At 56.2% G+C, this 26233-nt stretch overlaps 1 protein-coding gene across 1 annotated transcript; it reads left to right on the top strand.

Annotated features, from left to right (window-relative positions):
- Positions 1-1109: 1109 nt before the first annotated feature.
- On the top strand, positions 1110-25609 carry ZNF282 (zinc finger protein 282). The gene is made up of 8 exons (XM_046020111.1): positions 1110-1364; positions 3675-4094; positions 10602-10728; positions 11248-11367; positions 12649-12768; positions 14653-14766; positions 15869-15982; positions 22019-25609. The coding sequence occupies exons 1-8, from the start codon at positions 1200-1202 to the stop codon at positions 22771-22773; spliced, it is 1935 nt and encodes a 644-aa protein (XP_045876067.1). The 5' UTR covers positions 1110-1199; the 3' UTR covers positions 22774-25609.
- Positions 25610-26233: the final 624 nt, after the last annotated feature.

Below are 26233 nucleotides of genomic sequence, written 5' to 3'. Positions count from 1 at the left end.
GCATCGGGCTCTCTGCTCTGCGGACAGCCTGCTTCCTCCTCCTCTCTCTCTCTACCTGCCCCTCTGCCTACTTGTGGTCTCTGTCTGTCAAATAAATAAATAAAATCTTTAAAAAAAAAAAAAAGAAGATAGGAACCAGTCATTTAGGAAAACAGAGTAGCCACAATTTTAAGGATGATTGGAAGACTTATCTCTGAGGGGAAACTACCCTTGCTGGGTGCCTGTTTATGGGCTAAGCACGGATCTCACCTCATTTGACTATACAGCTGCAAGGTAGACATTATTGGCTTCATTTCTATTTGAAGAGACTGAGGGAAGCTCAGAGAAGTGAAATTGCTCACAGTCACAGCTAGAGAGCTGTGATTTGGGAACTTAAACTCAGGTATATGCAAATGCAAAGCCCACCTCTGCCTAAGCCGTACCTGGGGCATAGTAGCTGCTCAATAAATATTTGTGGAATGAACAGGTGAATTTCCCGCCCACACCCTCTTCTCCCGCAGCCTACTTGGGCCTTCCCCTGGTTCCTCCTCTGATTTGGCTTGATGTTTCAAAGTGATGTTGACCTACATATAAGGGTTTCGGCAGAGCCTACTGTTAAAATGCCCTGCGCCTTACTTGGGAGGGAGAGTTCCGCCCTCTTCTGACACATTATCCCAGATCCCTTCTGTATCATCCAGACCAATGCAAAGGCCTGGAACTGGCCCCAGTAAATTTGGACTGGGGAGGGAGAGTGGGAGGTAAAGCCTGCAAAGGCAGGAGGGAAGGGCAAAGGCCAGGATTAGTCTTGCAAAAATTTCAAAAGGGTCAGTCACCATTTTCCTCTGGGATACCCAATACATATTTGCAGAATTAACAGGAATCAGGACCTGGCATTGTTTGGGATTTTAGGGCAGGCCGTCCCGCACGGAGGGCTCCCAGGAGCAGATCCTACCAGGGCCACTTTGGGGGCGGCGGGGCCGCTCCCACCGCCGCCCCCCCCCCCCCCCCCCGCAGTGGCCCCCGCCATCCCCGCAGGCGGGCAGGAGCTCGGAGACCATTGGCTGGCGAGCTGGCTGCGCAGGGGCGGGGAGAGCCGCCGAAGGGGACTGTTTGCTCCTACGGGCTGTAGATGGAGCTGTCCGGCCCCGGCGAGGGGGAAGGCGCCTGGAAAACGTTCTTCTTCTCCCTGGCCGGCCCGAGCGGGGAACAGCACTCCCAGGATGCAGTTTGTGTCAACACGGCCGCAGCCTCAGCAGCTGGGCATCCAGGGCCTGGGGCTGGACAGCGGGAGCTGGAGCTGGGCCCAGGCTCTGCCCCCGGACGAGGTGTGCCACCAGGAGCCGGCGCTGCGCGGGGAAATGGCCGAGGGAATGCCGCCCATGCAGGTGGGTGCAGCCCCCGCCCAGCGCCATGGCCGCGCCGCCTGTCCGTGGGGGCGGGGCGCGGGGCGCGGGGCTGCGGGGCTGGGGGTGCGGGCGCGGGGCTGCGGGCGCCGGGGGTGGGGGGCCGTGGGGAGCGGGGTGGGGGCGAAGCGCCGGGGGCGGAATCCGAGGCCCGGCGCTGGCCGGGGCGCGGGCGGACTCGCGCGGCAGGCGGGGCGCAGCGGCCCCGAGCAGGCCTGGCCCGCGCGCGCGCGTAGCCGAGCAGCAGGCCCCGAGGCCGCGTGCTGGCCGGGCCCGGTGCCGGCGCCCCGAGGAGGCCCGGCGGGGAAGGCGGCGGGGACCCGGCGGAGCCATGACCGCGGCCCCCACCCCACCCCACCCCACCCCACCCCACCCCACCCCATCCCATCCCACCGCGGCCCGGGCTCCCCTTCGCGCTGGGCGTTGGAGCGCTCGGCCCGCCGCGCTTGTCCCCCCCGGCCACCGGCCGTGTGCGCCCCGAAGTGCCCCCGCGGGGTCACACCCCAGCCACCTGGACGGAAAGGCGTGCACAAGTGCTGTATGCCGTCTCTCGCCAAGTGCAACGAGTAATTTACCTTCCCGTTGCACCGGGTGTGGCGGAGGAAGGGGGCCGTTGAGAGGTGACTTTGCCTCGTTTGCAGCCGTTGGCAAACTTGGCTTCACCCAGGAGTCACCTGAGCAGCTTTTCAGACTCCCGACGCCCAACTTCGTCCCCAGCCTGTGCGATCGGCGTCGTCGCGGGGTGGAGAGTGGACCGCCGTCGGGTCTGGAAGCCCCGTAGGGATCTCAGCGCGCGCTGGAGTCTGAGAGCCGGGCACTGCGCAGAGCGTGAGAGCTGAGTAGTGTTCCCCGGGCCAGTGTGGGAGCCGCCGCGGGCTCACCCCGCAGAAGCCCCCGGTGCCGAACCTGCTTCTCCACCCGGCCGTCACCAGTTAGCCAGGAGTTGCTGTGCTGTGTGGGATCGTTGTTTGGTCTCAGGGCTCCCAACCTTCCAAAAGTCATCTGGGCCTGGTGACGCCCTGAACTTCCACCATCAGCCCTGTTCTACTCTGGGCGGGCAGGAGCGAGGCCACCGTGAGCTCAGACGGATGTGGCTTTGATGGAGACATCGCCTCTTCACTTAGCAGGGTCTGGCCCCGAGGCCCTGCTCCCCTCTATCCCAGGTCTCCGATGGACTCCCTGGGAGCTGTGGGGTGTTCCTCCGTGGCTCTCACAGCTGCTCAGAGTTGGAGAGGACAGTTGGCATGCCTGTCCCTGGCCAGCCCACGGTCACCTCTCAGCAGCAGGCTCCACTTTGCCCAGCCCGAGGGCCTCAGCAACAGCAACGGGGAGGAAAGAAAATGACACCCCCTCCCATCCCACATGGCAAGGGGAGTTGGTTATCAGCCCTGCTGTTGGCCGGGAAGCCCTGGGTCCTGGTGCAATATGGGACCAGTTCCCAGGTCACCCGTGACCTGGGACCACCCTCTCTTGGTCAGAGCTCAGCTCCCTACGTGGACTCATGGGGCCCCAGCTTCCAGGGGTAGGAAGGGCCTGGGAAGTGTCCTCACGGGCACGTCCTCTCCTCTCCTCCTCAGTGAGTGACGTTTTTTAGCAAACCTATTTTCATTTTAGAAAATGTGAATCAGGAGTTGGATATGGAAAAAAACGCTGCTCGTCTGCTCACTCTTGTGGGCTCTCTGGGGTCTCCCTTGGTCACAGCTGCCTGGACGGGGGCAGCAGCTTACCAGAACCGAACCGTGCTTTTGTTACCCGCAACACCTCGGTCCTCCCGCTGGCAGTGAAACCAGGAGCCGTGGAATGGCCAGCGCGGTCTCTGCCGCAATCCCATCATCTTTAAAGCAGAGATAATCATTCTTGCCCCAACCTGCTTAGAGATGGCAGGGGAGATTAGGGTCAGATGACTTAAACGGGGGAATTCTTACTTTGAATCAGAAGGCACTAGGCGAATCTAGAGAGAGTTCATCATCAGGCCTCGCCCCTGAAGAGAGCAGCTGTGCTGTGAAAGGGGTAGGTGACATCGTGGGTGTTGGTCCACAGCCTTGACTTGCGAAGGGTCAGGTGGGTAAACCAGTGACTGTCGTGACTCCTGCAGGCCGGAAATGGGAAGGTTCGCTGGGGGACTTGGAGCTATTGCTAGGGACAGGAATGAACACCCTAGCCTGGGGGGCGGGGACGGCAGAAGGGCGAGAAGCTGTGGCATCTGATTCGTTGTTCTCTGTTCTCAGGCTCCCCTCCCCGCCTCACATAGGGTCTCCGCCCCAGGCTGTCACTTTCTCCCTCTGCACACAGGCTCAAGAGTGGGACATGGATGCTCGGCGACCGATGCCTTTTCAGTTCCCGCCCTTCCCAGATAGGGCACCTGTCTTCCCTGACCGCATGATGCGAGAGCCCCAGCTGCCCACGGCGGAGATCTCACTCTGGACCGTGGTGGCCGCCATTCAGGCCGTGGAGAGGAAGGTGGATGCCCAGGCCAGCCAGCTGCTAAATCTGGAGGGGCGGACGGGGACGGCCGAGAAGAAGCTGGCGGACTGCGAGAAGACGGCCGTGGAGTTCGGGAACCACATGGAGAGCAAGTGGGCCGTGCTGGGGACCCTGCTGCAGGAGTACGGGCTGCTGCAGAGGCGGCTGGAGAACATGGAGAACCTGCTGAGGAACCGAAATTTCTGGGTCCTGAGGCTGCCCCCGGGCAGCAAGGGGGAGGTGCCCAAGGTATGTGGTGGTCCCCAGGGGCAGAGATGGACGTGAGGACCGGCACAAAACTCTTGATTTCATTTGGCCAGTCCTTCTCACGACACTTTCTGGCTCCCTCTTGTGTGGGGGGCAGGCGGGGAGGGAGGGCAGAGGAAGAGGGAGAGCACCTTAAGCAGGCTCTGTGCTGAGCGTGGAGCTGGACGGGAGGCTTGATCTCGTGACCCCAAGATCATGGCCTGAGCCAAAATCAGAAGTTGGACACTCAACCGACTGAGCCACCCAGGCGCCCCTGATTTCAGTGTCTCTGATAGCCTGCCTCTGCTTAACTTAGTCACGAATATTCTGTCTCTCTGAGGCTGCCCTCCACCCGTTCCCCACAGACTGTGCCTGCTTTTGTCAGGTTGTCTGGAGACTCCTGCCACTCTTCATGCTTGGGTTTTCCACTTGGCGCCTACAGAGGACCATTGGTCGTTGGTTATCTTTGCACGTGCACATTTGAATGTGGCTGAGACAAACTACACTCACAGGAGTTGCTGGGAAGTTGTGACCATCCCCTCTGCGGGCTTTCTCGCAGCTTAGAATTCATGTTCCATTTCCCCCCTTCCATTCCCTTTCCTGTACCCGCCCCCACGCCCCACCTCCTGGGTCATCAACACTGCACTGTCCATCGATGACCCAGCCTTCTGGTCTACTGAGAACGTAGAGGCACTCCAAGAAGCAGCCACTATGGTCATCTACCTGATGCCACCTGGAGCCTGTTGGCTTCCCTGTTCCTGCGGCCTTGCTGGCCCACTCTTCCACCCCTCACTGACTCCCCGCACCCACTCACCTTCCCCCCTGTCTCCTCTGTGTCATCCACTCTTCCCCGCGGGCCGTTCTAGATGTCCTAGACGTCACCCATCTCTGTGATGAAAACCTCCCTAGGCCTTGCCTCTCCCTCCAGTTAGTGCCTCATTTCTCTACTCCTCTTTAAGCAGAATTCCTTAAACGTATCGTATTTACTGTCTCCAGTCCCTCCTCTCCCTCTCCTTTTTAACGTTTTTATTACAGAAGACAAGCATGCTCACAAGTACACAGAATAGTGTGAGGAACCATCACGGGCCCATCGTCCAGCTTCCACAGCTGTCAGCTCGCGTCAGGCTTGTTTCCTCGAAGGCCCCACATCCCCTCCTGTTTTATTTATTTTTCTCTTTTCAACTCTTTAATCTTTTTTATTAACATATAATGTATTATTAGCCCCAGGGGTACAGGTGTGTGAATCCCCAGGCTTACACACTTCACAGCACTCACCATAGCACATACCTTCCCCAGTGTCCGTCACCCAACCACCCTCTCCCGAGTCCCCTCCCCTCCTGTTTTATTTATTTATTTATTTATTTAAAGATTTTATTTATTTATTTGACAGAATGAGATCACAAGTAGGCAGAGAGGCAGGCAGAGAGAGAGGAGGAAGCAGGCTCCCTGCTGAGCAGAGAGCCCGATGCGGGGCTCGATCCCAGGACCTGGGGATCATGACCTGAGCCGAAGGCAGCGGCTTAATCCACTGAGCCACCCAGGCGCCCCCCTCCTGTTTTATTTTGAAGCCAATCTCAGGCATCAGTTTTGTGTTTTTTGGGGTTTTTTTTTGTTTGTAATACTTCAGTGTGTAGCTCTGAAAGGTAGAGACTCTTTTTCTGAAATAAGACCTCAGCGTTACTTCTGCCACCACAAAAGCCTCCACTACTCCAGGATCCAGTCAGTGTTCAAATGTTCTTTTCTTCCAAACGCAGTTTAATTTGTTTTCTATTAGTTTGTTTGAATGAGAACGTAAGAAGGGGCTGTGTCTTTTATGTCTCGTTAAATCTTTCGGTTCTTCCTCCACCTGTCATTTTTCCTTGAAATCCGTCTGCAATTGATACTAGGCCACGCGTCCCCTTGAGTTTCCGATTATCCGCATTCTGACGCTGCATCCTCCACAGTCTCGTTGCGCATGTTCCTCTATTCTCAGTATCCCCGTAAGGTGATGATTGGATCATTCCGGAGCCTCTGCCCATCAGGCTTCTGCTCCCACCTCTCCATCCTGTTGGTCTTACGAACGCCCTTGTGATGCCCATAGTCCATTCTGCCATCATATTCTCTGCCCTCGAGGTGACGTTGCATGCAGGTTGCTGCCCCCTCCTTGAGACACCTTTTCCCCGGGCTTCCAGGGGACCTCTCTTGATTCTGTTCCTATCTCCTGATGGTTCCTGCTCAATCTCCTTCACGGGCTTCCCCACCTCTTCCTGACCTCTTAGGTTCGGGGTGGTCCAGGGCTGGGTGGTGTTGGCCTTTGGCTCATTATCTCCATTCCCTCCCTCATGATTTCAGGTTTTAAGTGCAGCCTGGGTGCTGTCGGCTGCCAAAGGCCGTCTCCCCCGCCCACTCTCTCCCCGTCTCTTGCCCAGACTTCCTTCTTGAAAGCCACATTCACATGCTCACCTGCTACTGCAGCGGGGCTCAGGAAATGTCTAGGTTTAACCCAGCTAAGCTGAATTCCTGTCTCCTCCCTGAAACCTCTTCAGCCCCATCTTCATCTCCATGAAGATGGCTCTGCCCTTCCAGTGGCTCGAGCCAAAAACTTTGGGTTCATGTTTGTTTCTCTTTCTCAGTCCTCTTTCTGATATATTCGTAAATGCCATCTGACTTTTCTTCAAAATACCGTCCCCAGGCTGACCACTCCTTTCCACCTTCACGGCTCCCGCCATCGTCTGGGAAAGCCACCGTCACCTTGCCTCTGAGAGTTGCCATGGCCTCCTGCCTGGTCTCCTTGTCTCCGTCCTTGTCCCTTCCCCTATACAATCTGTTCCCAGCAGAGCAGCAAGAGTGATCCTTTAAAAATATAAATCAGTTACCGCTGCTTAAGTCCCCAGCTGGCTTCCCACCTCATGCAGCTTAAAAGCCCCCATTCCATCAGGGGCCCCCTGCCCGGCCCCACCTTTCTGACCTCATCTCCCCTCTGCCCCTCTTGTCCACGCCTATCCAGCCACACAGTCTCACCTCAGGGACTTCCCTCCATGGGAAAGCTCCCTCTCCGTCGCTTCCATCAGGGGTCTGCCCTTCCATGGGCCCCCCAACACCAAAGAACCACATCCCCCCAGTCCCAGCATCCACTTTCCCCGTCCCTGCTCCCATTCTCTCCACAGTGCTGTGCCATCGGGCACCTTAAATATTTACTTCTTTTTTGTCTTCATGGTTGGTCTTCCCTGACCAGAACGTAATTTCTGCTTGGTTCACCACTGTCTCCTTGCCTGTAACTGCACCAGCTTCGGTTGGTATCCAGAAAGTGTTTGCTGCGTGACTCTGTCTAGCAGGAGAGCTCAGGCTTCCACGCGAGGGACTGAGTCTTCTGGGTCTCCATATCTTTTGAAAGAAGTGAAATATAAGTACAAATTTCGTCAGTAAATACCTGGCTGAGTTTCAGTGTTCTCATCTGTAAGATGAAGATGAGAACACATTTATGACCCGGGTTGTGAGGAGTCACTGATTTTGTTGATGGACAAGACCATGTAGCCTACTGTCTTAGTTTTCTATTGCTGGGTAACAAATTACCCCAAAACTTGGAGCCTAAAAATATAGTTATTTGCCATCTTGCATTTTCTGTGTGTTAGGAATTCAGGAGCAGCTTGGCTGAGTGATTCTGGCTCAGAGTCTCATGAAGTTATAAAGAAGCTGTTGACTGAGTTTGTGGTCATCTGAAGGCTTGGCTGAGGCTTGAGGCTCTGCCTCCAGGACGGCCCATTCGCTTGGCCATTGGCAAAGCCTCAGTTCCTCACTGTGTGGACGTTCCAACATGGCTGCTTGAGTGTCCTTACAACATGGCAGCTGGCTCCGCCCAGAGTGGGTGAGCCAAGAGAGAGACCCGGATGGAGCTGTCTATCTTTTATGGCCTAGTCTCAGAAATTGTGCACGTCACTCCTTACTGTGTTGGTTAGAAGCAAGTCACTGAATCCTGCCCACGCACGAGGGCAGGAACACTGGGCTCTACTTTTTGAAGGGACTGCCAGAGAATTTGTGGATGTATTTTAAAACCCACCACCATGAAGCACCACAAGAGAGTTAATTAATGTTACTATTAATAGTTATAATTCACTGTGTACTCTCAGCCACGCTAAATGCGTTCTCTTTGTGGGATTCAGGGAAGGCTGTTGTCTCTCAGATCCCTCGCGCCTCTTGGATTCTAGTGTGTCTGTTAATTGGCTGACAGATAACTCACAAGTAGGCTCCCTGCCGTCTCTGGCCGGACTCAGACTTCTGCTGTATCCTGGCCCAGGGAAGTTTTTATGCCCTGATGTCTCTTTCCAACTGTGCGACTCTGATTCCAGAACTGTGACACTTCATAGAAATGGTGAGGTGACGCAGAGGGGTTGGCATGTTGGAAAAGATGATGAACTTGGTGTTGGAGACATTTAGTTGAGGTACTTCAGAGATGATTAAATGGAGCCGCTCAGCGGGCCCTTGAAATCTGAACCCGGAAGGGAGCAAGGAAAACGGAAGAGTATCGTTGGCAAGGAGGTAACCACGGGAGTTGTGTGAAGAACGAGCTTGCCGAGGAGAAAGCAGAGGGACGGGGAAGGGCAGAGCCAGGGGGTTGGGGGAGGAGGAGAAGGCAGTCAGCTGGGGGGGCCCGAGGAAGCAGAGTCGGGGAAACCAGGCAAGAGTGGATTCCAGAAGGGCGATCTGAAAGGGTAAAGGTTAACAATGGCTACTGGCGGCCTTCCAGGGTGTGGTTTCAGAGCATGGGGGTTGGTTCATGGGAAAGGATGCATGGATTGTGAAGAAGCACAAAACGTGTCTCTTGGGGTGTTTCAAGTGAAGAGGCAGAGTAGAGTTTGCTTGAGACTGTGGGGTTGAGTGGCCGGTGGTTCGTCTTAGGTTGGGTGACTTGCAAGAGAAAGCCGCTGGGGAGGGAGAGCCTGAGATGTCAAAGAGAAAAGTTTGAGTGTTTGAGTTCCACAGGCAGGTGCTGGAGGAGAAATGAAGGGCACATTAGCAGGGGGTTGGCTTGGTGAGAAGAGAGCTTGCCAGCAGCCACCTGGGATCAGGCTCCTGGACTGATCCTGGATCAGGCTCCTGGACTGATCCTGGATCAGGCTTCTGGATGGGGAAGATGAGGGAGGGGCGGGGGCTGGGGAGAAGGAGAGTTGGAAAGAAGCCTCCCAGGGAGCACAGGAGACGTCCGCAAGATCCCCAGAGGCTTCCAAAGCAGCCATGGGACGAGTGGCATGAATGTATGGTGGGTGTCGCTTGCAGAATTCCATGACTTTTTTCTAGGGGCAGGACATGAAAATGAAGAAAGTGGTCTGTATCCATTTTCGCGGCTTGGGGATATGCCGCAGTCTGGTGGAAGGTCCACGAAATTAAAAGTTGGGTTCTGTCTCTAAAGCTGGGTGGTGGGCGAGCTGTCAGTGGTGGGTGAAACACGTGTGGCCACCACACCCGCACAGGATACCCGCGGGGCTATGAGCACCTGACGTGAGAACAGACCTTTCTAATTCATGGGAAGGTGCCACCCGCTCACCGAGCTGGACACCCGAGGGCTTGGAGCCCAGAGGGCTGTCCTTTCCTGATGGGGACAGAGGTGCCGCTTGGGCTAGCTTTGGCCCTGTGTGCAGGTGTGAAGACCCGTGGACTCAAATTAGGGCCGGGGAGACGGGGCGGGGGTTGGATTTCCTAGTGTGAGTGGAAGACTGGTCCTGTGGGGGTGGGGTGGGGGACAGGGCTACGCGTCCTAGAAGGGAAGTTCAGACGTTAAAGTCGTGAAGTGAAACCCTCTTGAACAATGCGGACCAAGGCAGGGCCACGCTGGTGAGTGTCTGAGATGAGTCCAGACGAGGACCCTTGTCAAATCAAAGTAACAGTCTCATGGAACAGACGAGACTGCCTGGACGGTCAGGGGCCCAGCATCTGGGACGGATGACTCGGGCTGCCGGCGCTCTTCCTCGTGTTGGCAACAGCCGCTCGACATAGTCGACAAATATTTGCCGGCTCCACATTGCTTCTAGAGGCGGGATGTCGCCGTGAACGAAACAGAACGCGGTCCTGGACCTCCAGCGCCTGCCCTTAGATTTACGTTTTAATGGCAAAAATGTAACTGCGTACCTTGCTGAGGTAGTAACCTGGCTGGAAAGACAGGTTTCCTAACAGGGTTTTACTGTGCTCGGCTCACTGGTCCCCTTGCCCAGAACCTTCCACACCGCTCTCACCCTGAGTGCCAAAAGCAGCCTTGACTTTGGCTTTACCTTCAGGGACCCAGTTCCCCTGAAAGTGAAATTACAGAGGATATGGTGAAATGCCTTAAAAAAAAACAAAACGCGGTGTTGACCATCTTTGTTTTGGGAGCGTGAGAAGATCCGGAGTAGGGTGGGCTGACTCTGCTCCAGGGGACCGGGCTGGGATTTGGGGGACGGGGAGCCGGGGTGAGCAGAAGCGGGCTCTGGGGCAGAAGGGGCCCCGCGGCTGATGGAGGGGGGACACGCAGGTGTCAGACTAAGACTCTTCTTGGCCAAGGTTCCTGTGACGTTTGTGGACATCGCCGTTTACTTCTCTGAGGATGAGTGGAAGAACTTGGACGAATGGCAGAAGGAGCTTTACAACAACCTCGTTAAGGAGAACTATAAAACCCTGATGTCCCTGGGTAAGAGCTCCTTCCCTCCTCCGGGGCAAGCAGTCTGGGCAGAGCGCGGTGGAACGGTTATCAGACGCGGGCAAAGCGTTGGCGTTCATCCCTAATGGAGATGCGAGTGGCTGTCTGCTCGTGAGGCCAGAGAGATAGAACGGGTATAACCAGGTGACAGTTAGAAACCCAGTAACAGGGCCTGTCACTATAGCATTGAGCTGCTTTCGTTCTGGAATATGGCCAGACCGCGTCACTGGCACGTGACCCTGAGCCGCCTCCCTACAGCCTTGCACGAGCCACAGCCGGTCTGCCGCTGGCTGCTGGGGTCCAGCTGTTTCTGCACCAGAACTGGGAATCTGGTGCCTTGTTTTCAGGGTTCCTCCCAAGAGATTCGCTGATGTAGGTGAGGGTACCACCTAGAGGGGCTCTCGGCTGGGGCGGGGCTCTGGAGCGGGGGGGAGACTTCTGCCGCCGCCCTTGATCGGGGTCCGTGGGTCAACTTCACCATGTCCTTCCTTCCCCTCCAACTCATTCCAGACACGGAGGGTGCAGGGCCCAAGCCAGATGCCCCATCGCAGGTGGAGCCCAGGGAAGAGCCTTGTGTGTGGGAGCAGCGTGACCCAGAAGAGAGAGAAATCCTGATGGACCCAGACACAGGTGATGGAAGCTGACGAGAGCCCCAGGTCCAGGGAGGGGCAGGACCGGAGCCGAGGAGACCCGGTTCCAGACAGTGCTGCCCCTGGTCAGCGCTCACCGAGATGGAAGGTGCCAGGGCTCTGGTCCCGGCTGTGCCCCGGAGGCCTTTCCTCAGGGCCTCCGCTCTGCAGAGTGGGGCTGCCCCGGGCGCAGCCGAGCCTGAGCCGTGTTCTCTGCCTTACCGTACAGACTCTGCCCTTCTTCAGGAAGGTCCCTTAGAAGCTTGCTCGGAGGCAGCCCCCTCCTTTCCAGTCTGTTCTCCTCATTGGGATATAACCCATATGCCATAAATAAAGCCACCCCTTAAAAGTGTATAATCCAGGGGTTCACAAAGTTCTGTAACCAGCACAGAGCCTCTTCATCACGGGAAACCTGGACTCGGGAACAGTCACTCCCACATGCCCCCAGCCCCCGGCCGCCACTGATCAACTCTGTCTCTGTGCATGGGCCTGTGGCGAACAGTTCGTCTGAACGCCCTGCGCCCCATTTTTCAGCACTGCAGCTGCTGAGCTCAGCAGGGCCCTGGCCCTCGGCAAGGTCGCCTTGTCATCCATCCCCGTGCATGAGCTGGGACCGTGACTGCTGAGCCCGGGTTGTGGGTGGAACGAGCAGGCCATGAGCCAGAGGGGTCGGCCGCCTCCCCTGCTGGGCTGGGGGCACAGTGGGAACCAGGACCCAGGTCTTCCGGTTTTTCCTCTGATCTTGCCCCCGACCTGAGCTACCTGCTCTCAGGGGTCGTACCCTGCATCATGGAACATCAGAAGGACACACCCCGCTTGTCACACCATGGGGTCTACAGAGAGGACGTGTCATTGTCTTGTATGTGTGAGGACACGGTGGGTTATCCATCCAGGATGCGGCCAGGTGGAAGGCTTGTTAATGAGTGTGTGTGTGTGTGTGTGTGTGTGTGGCCACCTCTCTCTGACTGGGGTGAAAAACGAAAAGGAACCTCTGTACCGGCCTTGTCCTGATGAACACAAAACCCAGGTTGGGCCGTTCTCGGGAACTCTCTCCCGGCCTTATTACGCCTCATCCTAAGGCTTGGCCTGCCCCTTCGTCCTGAATACTGATGATTTCTCCGCTCCCGAGACCTTCTGCTTCTTGGGGTTCCCCGCAGCCGTCCGCGGGAACCCGAGGTCTCCCATGCTGACAAGTGCTATCGCCTGCGTTCCCGACGCCAGGAACATCTGGGTGAGGACTGTTCCAAAAAGCGCACCAAATGACACGCTTTTCTCGCCCCAGGAGCAGAGCCGCTGGTGCCTGCCCAGGATTCGTCCTCGCAGGTCAAGCGGGAGGAAGCGCTGTGTGTCCGGGGGCAGCGGGGCCTGGAGGAAAGAGCCATCCCCACGGAGTCCATTACTGGTGAGTGGGCCCAGTGGCGGCCCGAGCCAGGGAGGGAGCGGAAAGGGCCCGCATGGTCTGCAGGCCCCACCATTGTCCGCTGCGTGGGGCCGACCAGAGGCCAGAGCCGGAAGTGGACGAGTTGGGTCGGGGATGGGCGCAGAGGCGGGATTTCCCTTAGGGTATCAGCAGCACATCGGGGCTTAGCTTGTCCTGTTGCCTCTCTTTTTTTGTATCGGTTTTTACCTGTTCCTCCCCTTGAAGAGGAGCATCAGGGCGGAAGTACTGAGTGTAACGATAAGTGACGGGCGCTGTGGTCGGGGAATATATCCGTCTGTCCGTCCGTCCGTCCGTCCGTCCGTCGCACCTGCTCCCGACTGGGAAGGGCTTTCGTTGTCTTCAACAAGTATTTATGGATTGTTGCCTCTGCGTCCGTAGGGTAGGCTGGGGGGTTCCTCTTACATGACGTTCCAGCTGGACTCTGTGAGAAGCCTCTGAGAGCCTATGTGTGTGAGAATGCTCCAGAGAAACCCCGCAGGGTGTGTGTGGGTGTGTGTCTGCGTGTGGAGAGAGGCGGACGGACTGATTTTAGGGACCTGGCTTCAGGGACTGTAGAGGCTGCTGTGTCCACAGTCTGCGGTCTGGAGACCAGCACAGTCTTCTGCCCGGACTCCTTCATCCCTGGGAGTGAGCCATCGTTTTCTGTGGAAGCCTTCACCCGTTGGGAAGAGCCCCCCCCATTATGGAAGACAGGGGTTACTGATGGAAATATGAATCTTCTCTAAAAAAACACACACACACACACAAAACAAAACAAAAACTCCATTTACAGAAATATCTAGAATAATGTCTGGGGGCACACGGGTAGCTCAGTCGGTTAAGCGTCTGCCTTCAGCATGAAGGCATGATTCCAGGGTCCTGGGATCAAGCCCCGCATCAGGCTCCCTGCTCAGCGGGGAGCCTGCTTCTCCTTCTGCCCCCGGTCCCCCTGCTTGTGCTCTCACTCTCTGACAAATAAATAAAATCTTAAAAAAAAAAGGAAAGGAATAAAGTCCGTGCAACTCTGTGGGTACTGTGCCCTGGCTGTCACAAAATTATCCGTCACAAGATCTAGGAACATACTTATCTGCAGGTTGGAACCCCACAAACCTTAGCCCCCCTTGGTTAGAGCCTCACCACCCCCCCCCACATAAGTGATAGTGGCGTCCGAGTCGGTTTGTCCCTTTACATCAGGTGTGCCCCTGGACAGCGGCCCAGTGTTAGTCTTTTCAAAGAAATCTGTAAGAGATAAGAAGGCAATAAAGTTAAATGAGGTTTAACAGACCGCAGAAGAAAGAAGACGTAGCATACATCTTAGAAAAATCCCAATAAGGGGGCGCCTGGGCGATGCAGTCAGTTAAGCATCTGACTCTTGGTTTCAACTCAGGTCATGATCTCAGGGTCGTGACATCAAGCCCTACATGGGTCTCGATGCTCGCACAGAGTCTGCTTGAGACTCTCTCTCTCTCTCTCTCCCTCTCCCTCTCCCCCGCTCACGTGATCACTCTGTCTCTTGCTAAAAAAAGTACATAAATAGAAAAAGAAAGAAAAATCGCAACGAAACGTTGGATCTAAACGGCTTCCTGGAAGGCATTATGTTCCTGGAAAATCCCCTTAGGAGTGCCTGTGTCCGTGCTGGTGCTCTGGAGTCCTCAGGAATGGCGCTCCCTGTACGATACCCTTATTGGCAGCAAAAGCTCCATTAATTGGGGCCAAGCCGACTTAAGCCTTTAATTAATTAGCATCCTTTAATTATGCCTGAATTTTAGGGAAAAGAAGTAATTGCAGGAAATGAGAGATTTACCCAGCACACAAACTGGCAGGCTTGTCGTGTCTCCTGACGCGTCCTTTGCTCTGTTCCCGCAGACTCACCGGCTTCTGCCCAGGACCTCTTGTCCCGGATTAAACAGGAGGAGCACCCGTGCGTGTGGGATCAGCAGGATCTGGCCGAGAGAGATATCCCAACGGACCCCAATTCAGGTGAGCAAGATACCAGGATGATATCAAGGACGAGGAGATTCTTACTGAGTTTTGTGTCCCAGGAAATCAATCTGATCGCTTCTGGTTAAGGCCAATGAAAGGCTCAGAGAATAAAATGCAGCGTATTCCTCCAGTAGCCGATTTGGGAATATAACCTTCGTAAAGTGCAGAGGGCTTTTCGAAACGAATCATTAAATGGATCTTCTATTGTGTCAGTGTAGCCAATACTAAAATTATTTCTGCAATGGCAGTTTCAGAACAGTAAGTATAACCTGAAAAGCTTTTGAAAGTTGTGTATATTTCTGTGACAGAAAGAAATTTACATTTTCTGCAAGTTTTTGTGGGGGAACATTCGTTAAATAAATGTCTTCCAAGAAACTTCTGGGTAGGGTCCAGGTATATAGAACAATAAAGAAGATCCACTGTCTGAGGCCTGCACGTGTGTGTGTGCGTGCACGTTTGCACGGGTGTCTGTGTGTGTGCATATACGCATTGCACACGTGTGTTTCACAGCTAGAGAAGTCCAGTGTCTTCTTGTTTGGTCACGATCCCAGAGTCTCATCCAACCCCACATGCCAGGGAGAGAAGAGCAGACATAAGACCTAGCATTCCTTGTCGTTTCCACCGCACAACCTCACGGTGGAGACGCTGAAGGGCTCCCGGCCAGGTGGTAGAGCAGCCCTTCCTGGTAGCGTCAGCAGTCACACCTCCGCTCTCCGGAGACCTGGCTCACTGCTTCTCCCACTGCTGGCTCTGAAGTCCTTCTCCTCAGCCCTCCGTCCTGTCCCACGGGCCGTCAGACGGCTGGCTGCCCTCTGGCCTGTTGTGGACCCACGGTTTGCTGTGGGGCTCCGCGGACAGAGCTGGCAGACTTCGGGCCGCGCCTCCCCCTCCCGGGCCAGCTGCAGAAGGAGTGATCGCAAGCGACATGCCGTGTCCGAGGGCAGCTGGGAGGGTGAGGACGGCCAGTATCAAACAGACCACAGCTGCCGCGTGTCCTGCGAGCGCTGGCAGTGGCCTCTGCACGTGGCGGTTCTTTCCCCTCTGAGGGGAGGCTCCGTGGAAGGGAACAGGGCTCAGGCTGCCTTCTTTCCGTCCGCAGAGTCTCTGATCTCAGCGCATGACATTCTGTCGTGGATCAAGCAGGAGGAGCAGCCGTACCCATGGGGCCCGCGCGACTCGATGGAAGGAGAGCTCGGCTTAGATTCCGGCCCCAGTGAGTAACGTGCCCCCACCTCGGGGCCCCTGGGTCTTTCGTCCACAGGGACGGTGGTTTGCCTCCGCCTCCCCCCGCCCCCCAGAGGTGCTGTCCTGTCCTGGCAGCCTTGCCCCCGTCTCCATCGAAGCGCTATCCCCTTTCCTTTTGGAGGATGGCACCTGGGTTTCCGTCCGAGGGCTGTCTTAGCCACGCACCGCAAAACGGCTGGCTTAAAACAAGAGAAATGTGCGGTCTGTTCGGGCTCTGGAGGCCAGAAGTCCAAAGTCAAGGGGTCGGCAGGGGCACGCCCCTCCGAAAGCCATCGGGGAACCCTCTCTTGCCGATCCTTGGCTTCTGCCATTGTGGCGATGGTTAGCGTTCCCTTGGCTTGTAGAGGTGTCTCTCGTCTCTGCCTTTGCCCCGCCGTGGTGTTCTGCCTGCGTGTCTGTGTCCTCACCTGGCTGGCTGCCTTTAAAGACATACGTCAGAGCGGATCAGGGCCTCCCCCTCTCCAGTATGACCTCATCTTCACTAATTACCTCTGCAAAGAGCCCCTTTCCAAAGAAGGTCACTGTCTGCAGTCCTGGGCTTTGGATTTCAGCGCAGCTTTTGGAGGGACTTAGCAGGGCCGCTAAGAGCAGGGAGAGAAGGGTGGGCTGGGAGGGGGCTGACCCGCTGGCACCGTTGCAGGCAGTGATGGGGGCAGGTGGCTCGCGCACCAGAAAACACTGACCGGAGCCCCAAGCCGCCCCGAGCAGGTTCCCCACAGTAACTGGTGGAGAGACCGAAGGCCGGCTAGGGGGAGGGGATCGTTGTTTTTTAACCCACAACAGGGATGGAACCAAACGTCTCACCTGACTTGGGCCTCCTGGGTGTTTTTTTTGTTTGTTTAAATTCCACTCACTGGCCAGTGACTTGCGCACATGCTCGTGGATTATTGAACACTCTTAGCGTCTGGCTGGCGGTCCTTGCCAGAACCGCTACCATTGCCTTGTTTTCAAGATAGCTGACTTAGCGTCTGCTGGTCAGACCTCTGGAGTAGCCAAACAGCCAAACAACGTGTTCCTCATGCTCTCCCCGCCAGGAGCGAGGGGAGAGCTGAGGACATAGATTGTTTCTGACCGGGAAGGCCATTATAAGTCAGGTAAGTGGGTCCCAGTGTCTGAGACAAGTTGAGTCCAGCCTGGAAGGGCAGGCGGGGGCCAGAGGGCTGGGCAGGGAGCCGAGAGGAGCAGATTATGCCCTTGTTTCAGGTACAACTTAGAGCCGTTCCTCTCCCGACCTGCCGCTGGGGTGGGGTGGGACGGGGAAGCCAGGCCGCCATCTGCGAGGACAGGAAGAAGTGACAGCAATTCCCACTTCTTTCTCGTTTCTTCTTTCTTGTTCTTCTTCTTTCTAGACCACTATTTCTGACCTTGCAGGCATATGTACTAGTTCGTCCGACCTCGTGCCAGGAATTCCCAGACCTTTGTCCCTCGATGCTGCCGTCCAATTTGTCCAAGTTGGCTAGGGGTGCGTGGGCCTGGATGAGCCTTTTCCTGGAGACCCGTGTGGTCGTGGGGGTGGATCTGGGGAAGCCTTGTACCAAGCGTGCAAGACCTTGCAAGTGACCAGACCATCTTAGCTCCTCGGTTTGGGTATGCCGAGTCATAGAACAATTTGCTTCATGTTGTTTTATCTCTGGAGGGCCTTCAAACCTCAGCACTGGGGGGGTGTGCAATGCCCAGAGTTTGGGCAACAGAAGCCTCTGGAAATGCTCTTCCTACCGGCCCAGTCACCAGAGCCTCTTGACGTTCTCCTGAAGTGGGCCTGCCTTCCACTTTCTTTTTTTTTTTTTAAGATTTTATTTATTTATTTGACAGACAGAGATCACAAGTAGGCAGAGAGGCAGGCAGAGAGAGAGAGAGGGGTCTAAGGCTCCCTGCTGAGCAGAGAGCCCGATGCGGGGCTCGATCCCAGGACCCTGGGATCATGACTTGAGCCGAAGGCAGAGGCTTGAACCCACTGAGCCACCCAGGCGCCCTACTTTCCACTTGTTAATGAAATTAGTATCTCACCTGTGATTTCTTTGAGGTTTAAAGACATGGAATCGTGTTCTGGAGAGGAGCTGGAAGGGGAGAGGGTCGTGGGAGTCGAGAGTAAAACATGGAATTATAGGGACCCGTCCCTGTCAAACTCCTTCCCCAGCCCGGGGATTTACAATAAAGACCTGGTATCCTGTTTGACTTCAGCCTAACTGGACATTACACTTTAGTAAAAGGGATTCCTCAATTTTATTAAAGAATGCGTATTTTCTTTAAGATTTTATTCGTTTATTTGAGAGGGAGAGCGAGAGAGCACGAGCAGTGGGGAGAGGCAGAGGCAGAGGGAGAAGCAGTCTCCCCTCTGAGCAGGGAGCCGGATGTGGGACTCGATCCCAGGACCCTGAGATCATGACCTGATCCAAAATCAATAGTCAGATGTCAAACCAACTGAGCCACCCAGGTGCCCCCTAGTTTACATTTTAAAAAGATAAGGTCAGGAACGGACTGGAGTGGGGAGGGGACCATGAGCCAGAAGCATGGGAGCCATTGAGGAGGCTAACGTGGTTGGCACAGAGCAGGTGAGGAGATGACCGTCGCCCAGAGTTGGGATGGGGGCAGTGCGCCGGGAGAGAAATGGACGGATTCAGGACAGACTCCGGACGCGTCACTGAGCGGTTGTGTGTGGCGGGTGAGCGGTCACGAGTGACACCCAGGGTTGGGCCCTGAAGAACCAGGAGGCAGCAGTGCCCTTTAATGACTTGGCGAGTGCTGGGAAGGAGCCAGTTTACCAAGTAAACCCCGTGCTCTGCTTTGGGTCTGTCTGATCTGAGATGGCATCCTGGTAGGCAGATGAACGTTCAAGAGAGAGCGCGGGGCTAGATGACTTTGGGCGTTGTAGCCTGCAGTGATTTCTATAGCAACTACCCGGAATTAGAGCAAACTTTGTAGGTGAAGTTGACAGGACCGCTCTTCCTTCAAACCCCAGCTGCCAGTTCGAGGGTCCCCAGCCCACTCACTTCCGCCCAGCCCTACAAATGCAGGGGTTCCCATGAACCCCTGTGCTTCAGCATTTGACTAGAACAGCTCACAGGACTCAGGAAAGCTGCTACACTCATAATTAGTTTTATTAGAGCAAAAGGATTCAAATCAGAACTAGCCAAAAGGAGAGATCCATAGGACTAATTCTGGAGGGGGTCCTAAAACAAGCCCCTGTTGTCTGCTCCTTATGGGATCAGGAAGTGTCACTGTCCCAGCACAGCGATGGGTGACCCTATGCAGAGTACTGGCCATGAGAGAGCTCACTTCTGTGTCCGGAGTTCTTACTGGAGTTTCTTTACATACTTATTGATTAAACTGCCATTGTTGAGGTGAGCTGTTCTCTAGCCTGTCGGCTCTCCAGAGGTTGGGCTCAAAGCCCCAGCCCTCTAATCCTGTCTGTGGATGGTCCTTCTGGCATACCGAGCCCCCATCGGGGTCCTCCCTTTGGCTTAAACTGTTTGGGCACTTACCATGAATTACTCCATGAGCATAAAACATCGGAGCCCACCGTGAATAACAAAGACACTCCTCTCACCCTGGAAATTCCAAGGATTTAGAGGCTATCTCCTAGGAACCAAGGACAAAGGCCTGTTAAATTATTGCACAGAGGCTGTTTTAAGGCCGGGGCCTCTCTCTGACCTAGGGAGAATGTAGACAAAGAATGAAAGAGGAGCAGGTGTGAGCCTGGAGGAAATCCAGAGGAGCCTGGCATCAGGGTGGCTAAGAGAAGAGACTCTCGAGAGAGGGAGGGGTCAACTAGCTCAAACCCAGTGATGGGTTAGGATGTATGTGCAGGCTTGGGAAGAGGCAGGCGGGTTGATCTGGCAGGCTGGAGGCTGTTGGTGACCTTGACAAAAGTTGTTTCAGTGGTGTGCTGGGACACATGCCGGACTCTCAGGAGTTCCAGAGCAAACGGTAAAAGCAAGAGTAGAGAACTCATCAGGAATACTGGTCTGAAAAGAAACAGAGATGAGGTCAGAGATGAGGAGAGATGGTGGCTGGAGCCTGGGAGCACGTGGGGTGCAGGAAGAGAGTTCTTTTAAGTTGGGGGATCACTGGACCCCTGTGTCCAGTAGGGTGCGCTCCATTAGCTTTAGAACCCTGAGTCAGACTACCTTGAGGGACAAAGACATCTCTTCTCCTATAGAGCTAAGAGGCAGTTCAGTTTCGGCCTCAGTTGATTCAAGGATGAGGCGAGGTCATCTGGGACCCAGGTTCTTTCCAGCTCCCCGCTCCGCTTCCTTGGTATGGCTGGAGCTAGACGGCGGCAGCTGTTCCAAGCAATCGCCTCTAGACCAGAGGGAAAGGAAGGGTCATCCTTCTTCCTACACTCTAAGGAGGTGAGGAAATTCCCAGAAGCCCCCTCCTCACATGTCATCAGCCAGAACAAGGCCACGTGCTTGTGTCTGAATCAGTTCCCGGCCAGTGACGTCCAGGGTACAAGTGCTCACGTTAGAGGCTGGAGGAGAAGGTGTGACGACCCCCTTGCAGAGGATGGAGAAGTGGGGCGCGCTGAGGAGAGCAGCAGGGTGCCCGGCTGAGGGGACGGGGCTGCTTGGAGATTTGTGCCGTTTTCTCAGCTGTCTTCGGCTGCCTGAGTACGGTTGGGGGTCCCCAGGCAAGCAGGGCAGAGGGGACAGGAGCAGAGGCATAAGGGGCGTGTCATGGCGAGTGACCCCAGTGCTGACCGCGGCAGCCACGATGGGTCAGGAAGGAGTTCAGAGGGTGAGAGAAGCAGATTGACACGCACACCGAGTCTGAAGCCTTATCAGGGTAGGAACAGGACCGGGTCAGGCTGCGTTTCTGGGGAAACAGCCCCTGAGATGGAGGCTCCCATGTGTGTGGTTTCCTTGGGGTCCTCCGGAGAATACGGCCTATGAAAGAGCGAGTAGCAGATTGTGTGGAGGGACAGACGACACTCAGAGTCAGCCCCCCAGGACGGAAGTCCTGGCACCTGGGGTCAAGGTCGGGAGAGTTTCTTCAGCCTCTGCTGCTGGCCCGTGTCCGGTGGAGAAGGTTCTCTGCCTGCTCAGTTTTGATGGGGATGGACAGGGCAGTCTGGGCCCTGTGTGCTTAGGGGTGTCAGGTAAGGAAGGATGGGCCTCAGGCAGACACCGATGAGCAGGGGTGGAAGCTGGGCAGATGTGGCCCGAGAAATGGCCTCTGGGGAGCAGACGGGACCTGGGCGGAGGATGCCAACAAGAAGTGGGAGCAAAGGCTTCTTTACTGTTCTACCAGCTGCCCTCAGTGGAGGAGGGGCTCCTCCAGGGAGAGAGGACGGAGAAAGGCACATGCGGTGGGGGTGGGGTGGGGTGAAGGGGTGAGAGGACCCCTAACTACAGCGGGCACAGTGGTCAGGGCGCAGATGGGGCCAGACGCCAGGGTGGGCCTGGGACCGGGCAGCTGTTCGAGTCCGAAGGCCACTTGCTCAGAGGAAATGGGACTGAAAAACGCCGCATGATTTTGGTCCCCGCTCCTTGCGTTTCGTTTCCGTGGGCCTCCTGCCTGGCTTTCACCTTGGATACGTTCTAGTACATTCTTTCCTCCTGGGGAGACATTCGCCTTAGATAAATTAGCACTGAACATCAGAATGCAATTAAGTCTCATTATCTCCTGCCAGTTCTGCCTTCCCAGTGACTTCCAAATAGCTCCACCCCCAGGCCCCCAGGCCCGCAGGCCCCCAGGCCCCGCCCCTACTTTCTGGAGGCGTTTCCTCTCCGAACTGCTTGCGGCTACCTGCTCCACGCGCTTCTGGTGCTCACCCCCAGGTAGCTTTGGACAGGTCGAGGGTCAGGGAGCCCCAGAGCCATAGGGAACGTGGCCGCCGGCCTTGCTCAGGTCCAGATCGCCTGCGACTGGCACCATGCCACGGGGGAGTCGGTTAAGGTCCCCCGGGCCGCTCTCCTGGGGGCGGTGGGGGCGGGCGGTGGTGGTGCGGGCCCGGAGCGAGCGCGGTCCAGCCGGTCACGTCTCCGTGTCTCCTCCTCCGCAGGTGACAGCCTGCTGCTGGTGAAGAACCCGCCGCCCGCCCCGCAGCAGCCGCCGCCGCCGCCGCCCGCCCCGCAGAGCCTGCCGGTGCTGCCCGCGGCCGAGAACGCGAGCGCGCCGGGCGCCGGGCCCCCGGACGAGGGCTTCCCCGCGCTGGCCGGGGAGCGGGGCGCGGGCGGGGCGCAGGCGGGGGGCGCGGGCGGGGGCCCCGGCGGCGGCGGCGGCGGCTGCGGCAGCTGCTGCCCCGGCGGCCTGCGGCGGAGCCTGCTCCTGCACGGCGCGCGCAGCAAGCCCTACTCGTGCCCCGAGTGCGGCAAGAGCTTCGGCGTGCGCAAGAGCCTCATCATCCACCACCGCAGCCACACCAAGGAGCGGCCGTACGAGTGCGCCGAGTGCGAGAAGAGCTTCAACTGCCACTCGGGCCTCATCCGCCACCAGATGACGCACCGCGGCGAGCGGCCCTACAAGTGCTCCGAGTGCGAGAAGACCTACAGCCGCAAGGAGCACCTGCAGAACCACCAGCGGCTGCACACGGGCGAGCGGCCCTTCCAGTGCGCGCTCTGCGGCAAGAGCTTCATCCGCAAGCAGAACCTGCTCAAGCACCAGCGCATCCACACTGGCGAGCGGCCCTACACGTGCGGCGAGTGCGGCAAGAGCTTCCGCTACAAGGAGTCGCTCAAGGACCACCTGCGCGTGCACAGCGGCGGCCCGGGGCTCGGCGCCCCTCGGCCTCACCAGGCGCCCCCGGAGCATGACTAGGGCTGGGCTGGGGGAGGGGAGGGCCCAAGGCCGGAGCGGGGCTGGGGGAGCGGGCCTGGGAGGTGGCCGGAGCACCCCTGATCCTGCCCCTGGTTCTCTCGGCGCGCCTTCCCTCCCTCCGCCTGCCACCTGCTGGAAATTGGGAAGAGAGATTGCACTCCAGACAGGGTCCCCCGAGGGTCGGACAGGGGTCCCCTAGACCTGTCGGGCCTGAATGGATGGCCAGCTCGTCTCGTGGGGGTGATCCAAGGGGCCAGCTGAGCGTCTTTTCCCCAGGGAAGGTGCCAGAACGGACAGTGAGGAGGCGAGAGGCCTCGGGCAGCCCCCTCGGACGCCTCGCCACCTAGCGTGCCCTGGGTCAGACCTCACTTTGTCCAGTTCGGCCACTGGAGTCACAGTTGGTGACCGGGGGAAGCAACCAAGATAAATAAGGCCCTAAGGTTAAGAGAGGCTGGATAAGGAAGCAGAAATGTGACGGGAGGTGAGGGACGAGCTAAGGGATACCATCTCCGATGACAGCACTGCCTCGCGTTCTAGTAGCGCTTTCTACTTTTTTAAACGTGTTTTCTATCCCTTATCCGTTCTCACCCTTAGCCTGTCCCTCTGAGGGGTAGGATTGTCCCTACTGAGAAAAGAGGCCCAGGTGGCTGGCTTACCAGGATCACACAAGAAGAGAGCCGCAGGGCTGGGACCAGGGCTCCTGACCCCTGTGCAGTGTCCCCCACCACACACACTGCCTACCTCCCATGGCTGAGAGGCTTCTTGGCCTGGCCTCTCTCCGTCTCTCTCTCTCCAGTCTCCTCCCCAGACTCAGGGCCAAGTCCCGGGGTTTCTGGGGGGCTGGGAACTCATCAGCTACACAATGCCCTGGGTCGTGCATCAGAAAGGCTCTTCCGGAGTAGGCATTCCCAGGCGGCAGGTCCCCTCCCCCAGTCGGTCCTTCCCATCTCCAGTCCTTCAGTCTGGTGCAGCATCTTGTCACTGCCCAGTAGTGCCCCGGCCCTCCAGAGGCAGCTGTCGCCCTGGGTCAGACCTCACTTTGTCGATTTATTCCAGTTTCCCCAGGGCAACGGGGTGAGGGAGGGGCTCCTGCTGCCGGAGCAGCCGTCACAGGAAGTGAGTCTCTTCCCAGGAGGGCCGGGCAAGTGGGTGCTAGAGTCTGAGAGCCTCAGTCTCCTGCCCTGAGCCTCCCCACTGGTGCTATCTGTTCGCTGACCATGCTCAAGGACATGGACACAGACCCTACTCGGCCCCAGACCCTGCAGGCGCCTCGGGGAGGCGCCCAAAGGACTCCCTTGAGCTGGTGCATCCACTCCGTGGTCCTGGGGGGCCACGGTCTCCATTTCTGCATCTTGCATGACCAGGCACTGGGATGGGGTGGCGTGCCCCGACACCCTTGTTTGTGTCAAGAATGACTTTCCCTGCTCCTCCCGTCGATCCTGCTTCTCTCCCGGTTCAGGGAGCACCGTGGGCAGCCGGCAGCCGGCACCACGTTCGCCAGCGTTCCGCTTCCACCCTTCCCCTCCTCTGCGCGGCTCTGCTTTCCTCAGACCCCTTTTTGCCATGCAAAGGGAATTCTCGAAACTAAATAAACGGTGTCCAGATTGCAGACTGCATTTTCGCAAGGCCAAGGGGTTCTGCAGTGTGGCTCCTTAGAGAACTGGAATCCAACTAACTGGGATTTTTTTTTCCCCCTCTGCTTTCTAAGAAGAGTTGAGAAGTTAAACAGACAAATTCAGTGGGGTTTGGGGGGGGTGTTTGTTTATTTGTTTTAGAGCAGAAGAGAACACTCTAGTCCAGTGTTTTGGTTGGGAGGAGGCAGTATTCTGCTTTAGAAAGTATATACAGGAAATCAATATTTTGATAATATAAATCGTGGAGAGTAAGACCAACATTTTTATTTTAATTTTTAAAATTAATTTATTTTTGTGACTGTTGAGAGCGTGAAGGGGGAGAAATCCCATTTGAGACATGGGTTTGGAACACCTGACCGCGTAGCTGGAGTCCCTGCCTTTATTTTAACCTCAAGGAGCTGATTCCCAAAGAGGGTTAGTGACAGCCAGTAAGAGGGCCAAGGCTTCTGGTTCCCACATCTGGCTGATGCCACTGCACCAAGTGTCCCTTGGCTACACCAGGAGACACCTGAGTGCCCCTGGCACTGGCCCTGGGCATGTCCTAGACTGAGTTCCACCCCTGGAGCTGATCAGAGGTGATAGCACATGGTGTGGACCATTACCAGGCAGCAGGGGTCCTCAGAGTGGACCCTGGAGTCCACTTACTGAAGCAGGACAAAGGTCAAGGGTCCTGCTTTGGCGGTGGATTTTTATTTTCCTTCTGATAATGTGTTAATTAAAGTTAACTATTTTAATTTAAAAAATGCATGCAGTAAAAATTTAAATGGTTAAAAAAAAAAAACACACACAAGAGTAAAACTCTTTCCTACCAGACTCCCTGTTGAGAGAGACCCACTGCTAAGAGCTTTTTATATGTCCTTCCAGAACCGGAGAAGTCATGGCTTGGAGGATGAGTTGGATGGGTTCGGGGGAGAGGAGGCCGGAAGCAGTGTATGATGAAGATGATACTTGGCAGGGAGGCAGGAATTGGGATTGTAAGACAAGGAGACTGGCCTGGTCATACTCAGGATGTGAGAAAGTTGTAGGCGATGTAGTTTCAAGGTGAGTCAAGGCCAGGCCATGGAAGGCCTTGAATGCCAAGACTATTCCACAGACAGGCTGTCAGTTAGCCTGGGATCTGCTGTGCCACAGATCCCTCGGAGCCCCCTTAGAGCTCTTTAGAAACCCAGGGGTGCCTGACTGGCTCAGTTGGTAGAGCATGTGACCCTTGATTGTGGGTTCGAGCCCCACATTGGGTTGTAGAGATTACTTTAAAAACTCTTTTTTTTTTTTTAAGATTTTATTTATTTGAGAGCGATACCAAGAGAGGGAGCACAAGCAGCTGGGGGAGGGAGAAGCAGGCTCCCCTACTGAGCTGGGAGCCCGACGTGGGCTTGATCCCAGGACCCTGGGATGATGACCTGAGCCAAAGGCAGACAATGAACCAACTGAGCCATCCAGGCAGCCCTAAAAAAATCTTCAGATGCCCAGAGTGTATAGCTCTAAGAGGTCAGAAGGAATGAAAATGGAAATCTTGAGAGCAAGTTTAAACTAGACACCACTGGAAATGAGCAATGACAAGGGACCAGTTCTCTCACAATCAAGGCTTTGGGCACCATAACCGGCTCTCTCAGATCTGGTCCCAGAATACTGGGTGTTGGAGAGTAAGGGGAAGGAGGGAAAGTCACACTGGGCTCAAGACGGACCAGCCTATGACGATATTTAATGGTATTGGTTTATCCGATTGTTGGAAAATCATGCAACGGAGCATCGTATCAGCTTAGGGCCCTGAATAGGACCATTTGGGGAAGGCCATGGCTGCCATTCTGTCTGCCACTGACGCAGAG

The sequence above is a fragment of the Meles meles genome, chromosome 10 (genome assembly GCF_922984935.1).
Source record: "Meles meles chromosome 10, mMelMel3.1 paternal haplotype, whole genome shotgun sequence".
Classification (NCBI taxonomy): Eukaryota; Metazoa; Chordata; class Mammalia; order Carnivora; family Mustelidae; genus Meles; species Meles meles.
The sequence above is the reverse complement of the archived record's forward strand: the minus strand, read 5'-3'. Positions and strand labels throughout refer to the sequence as shown.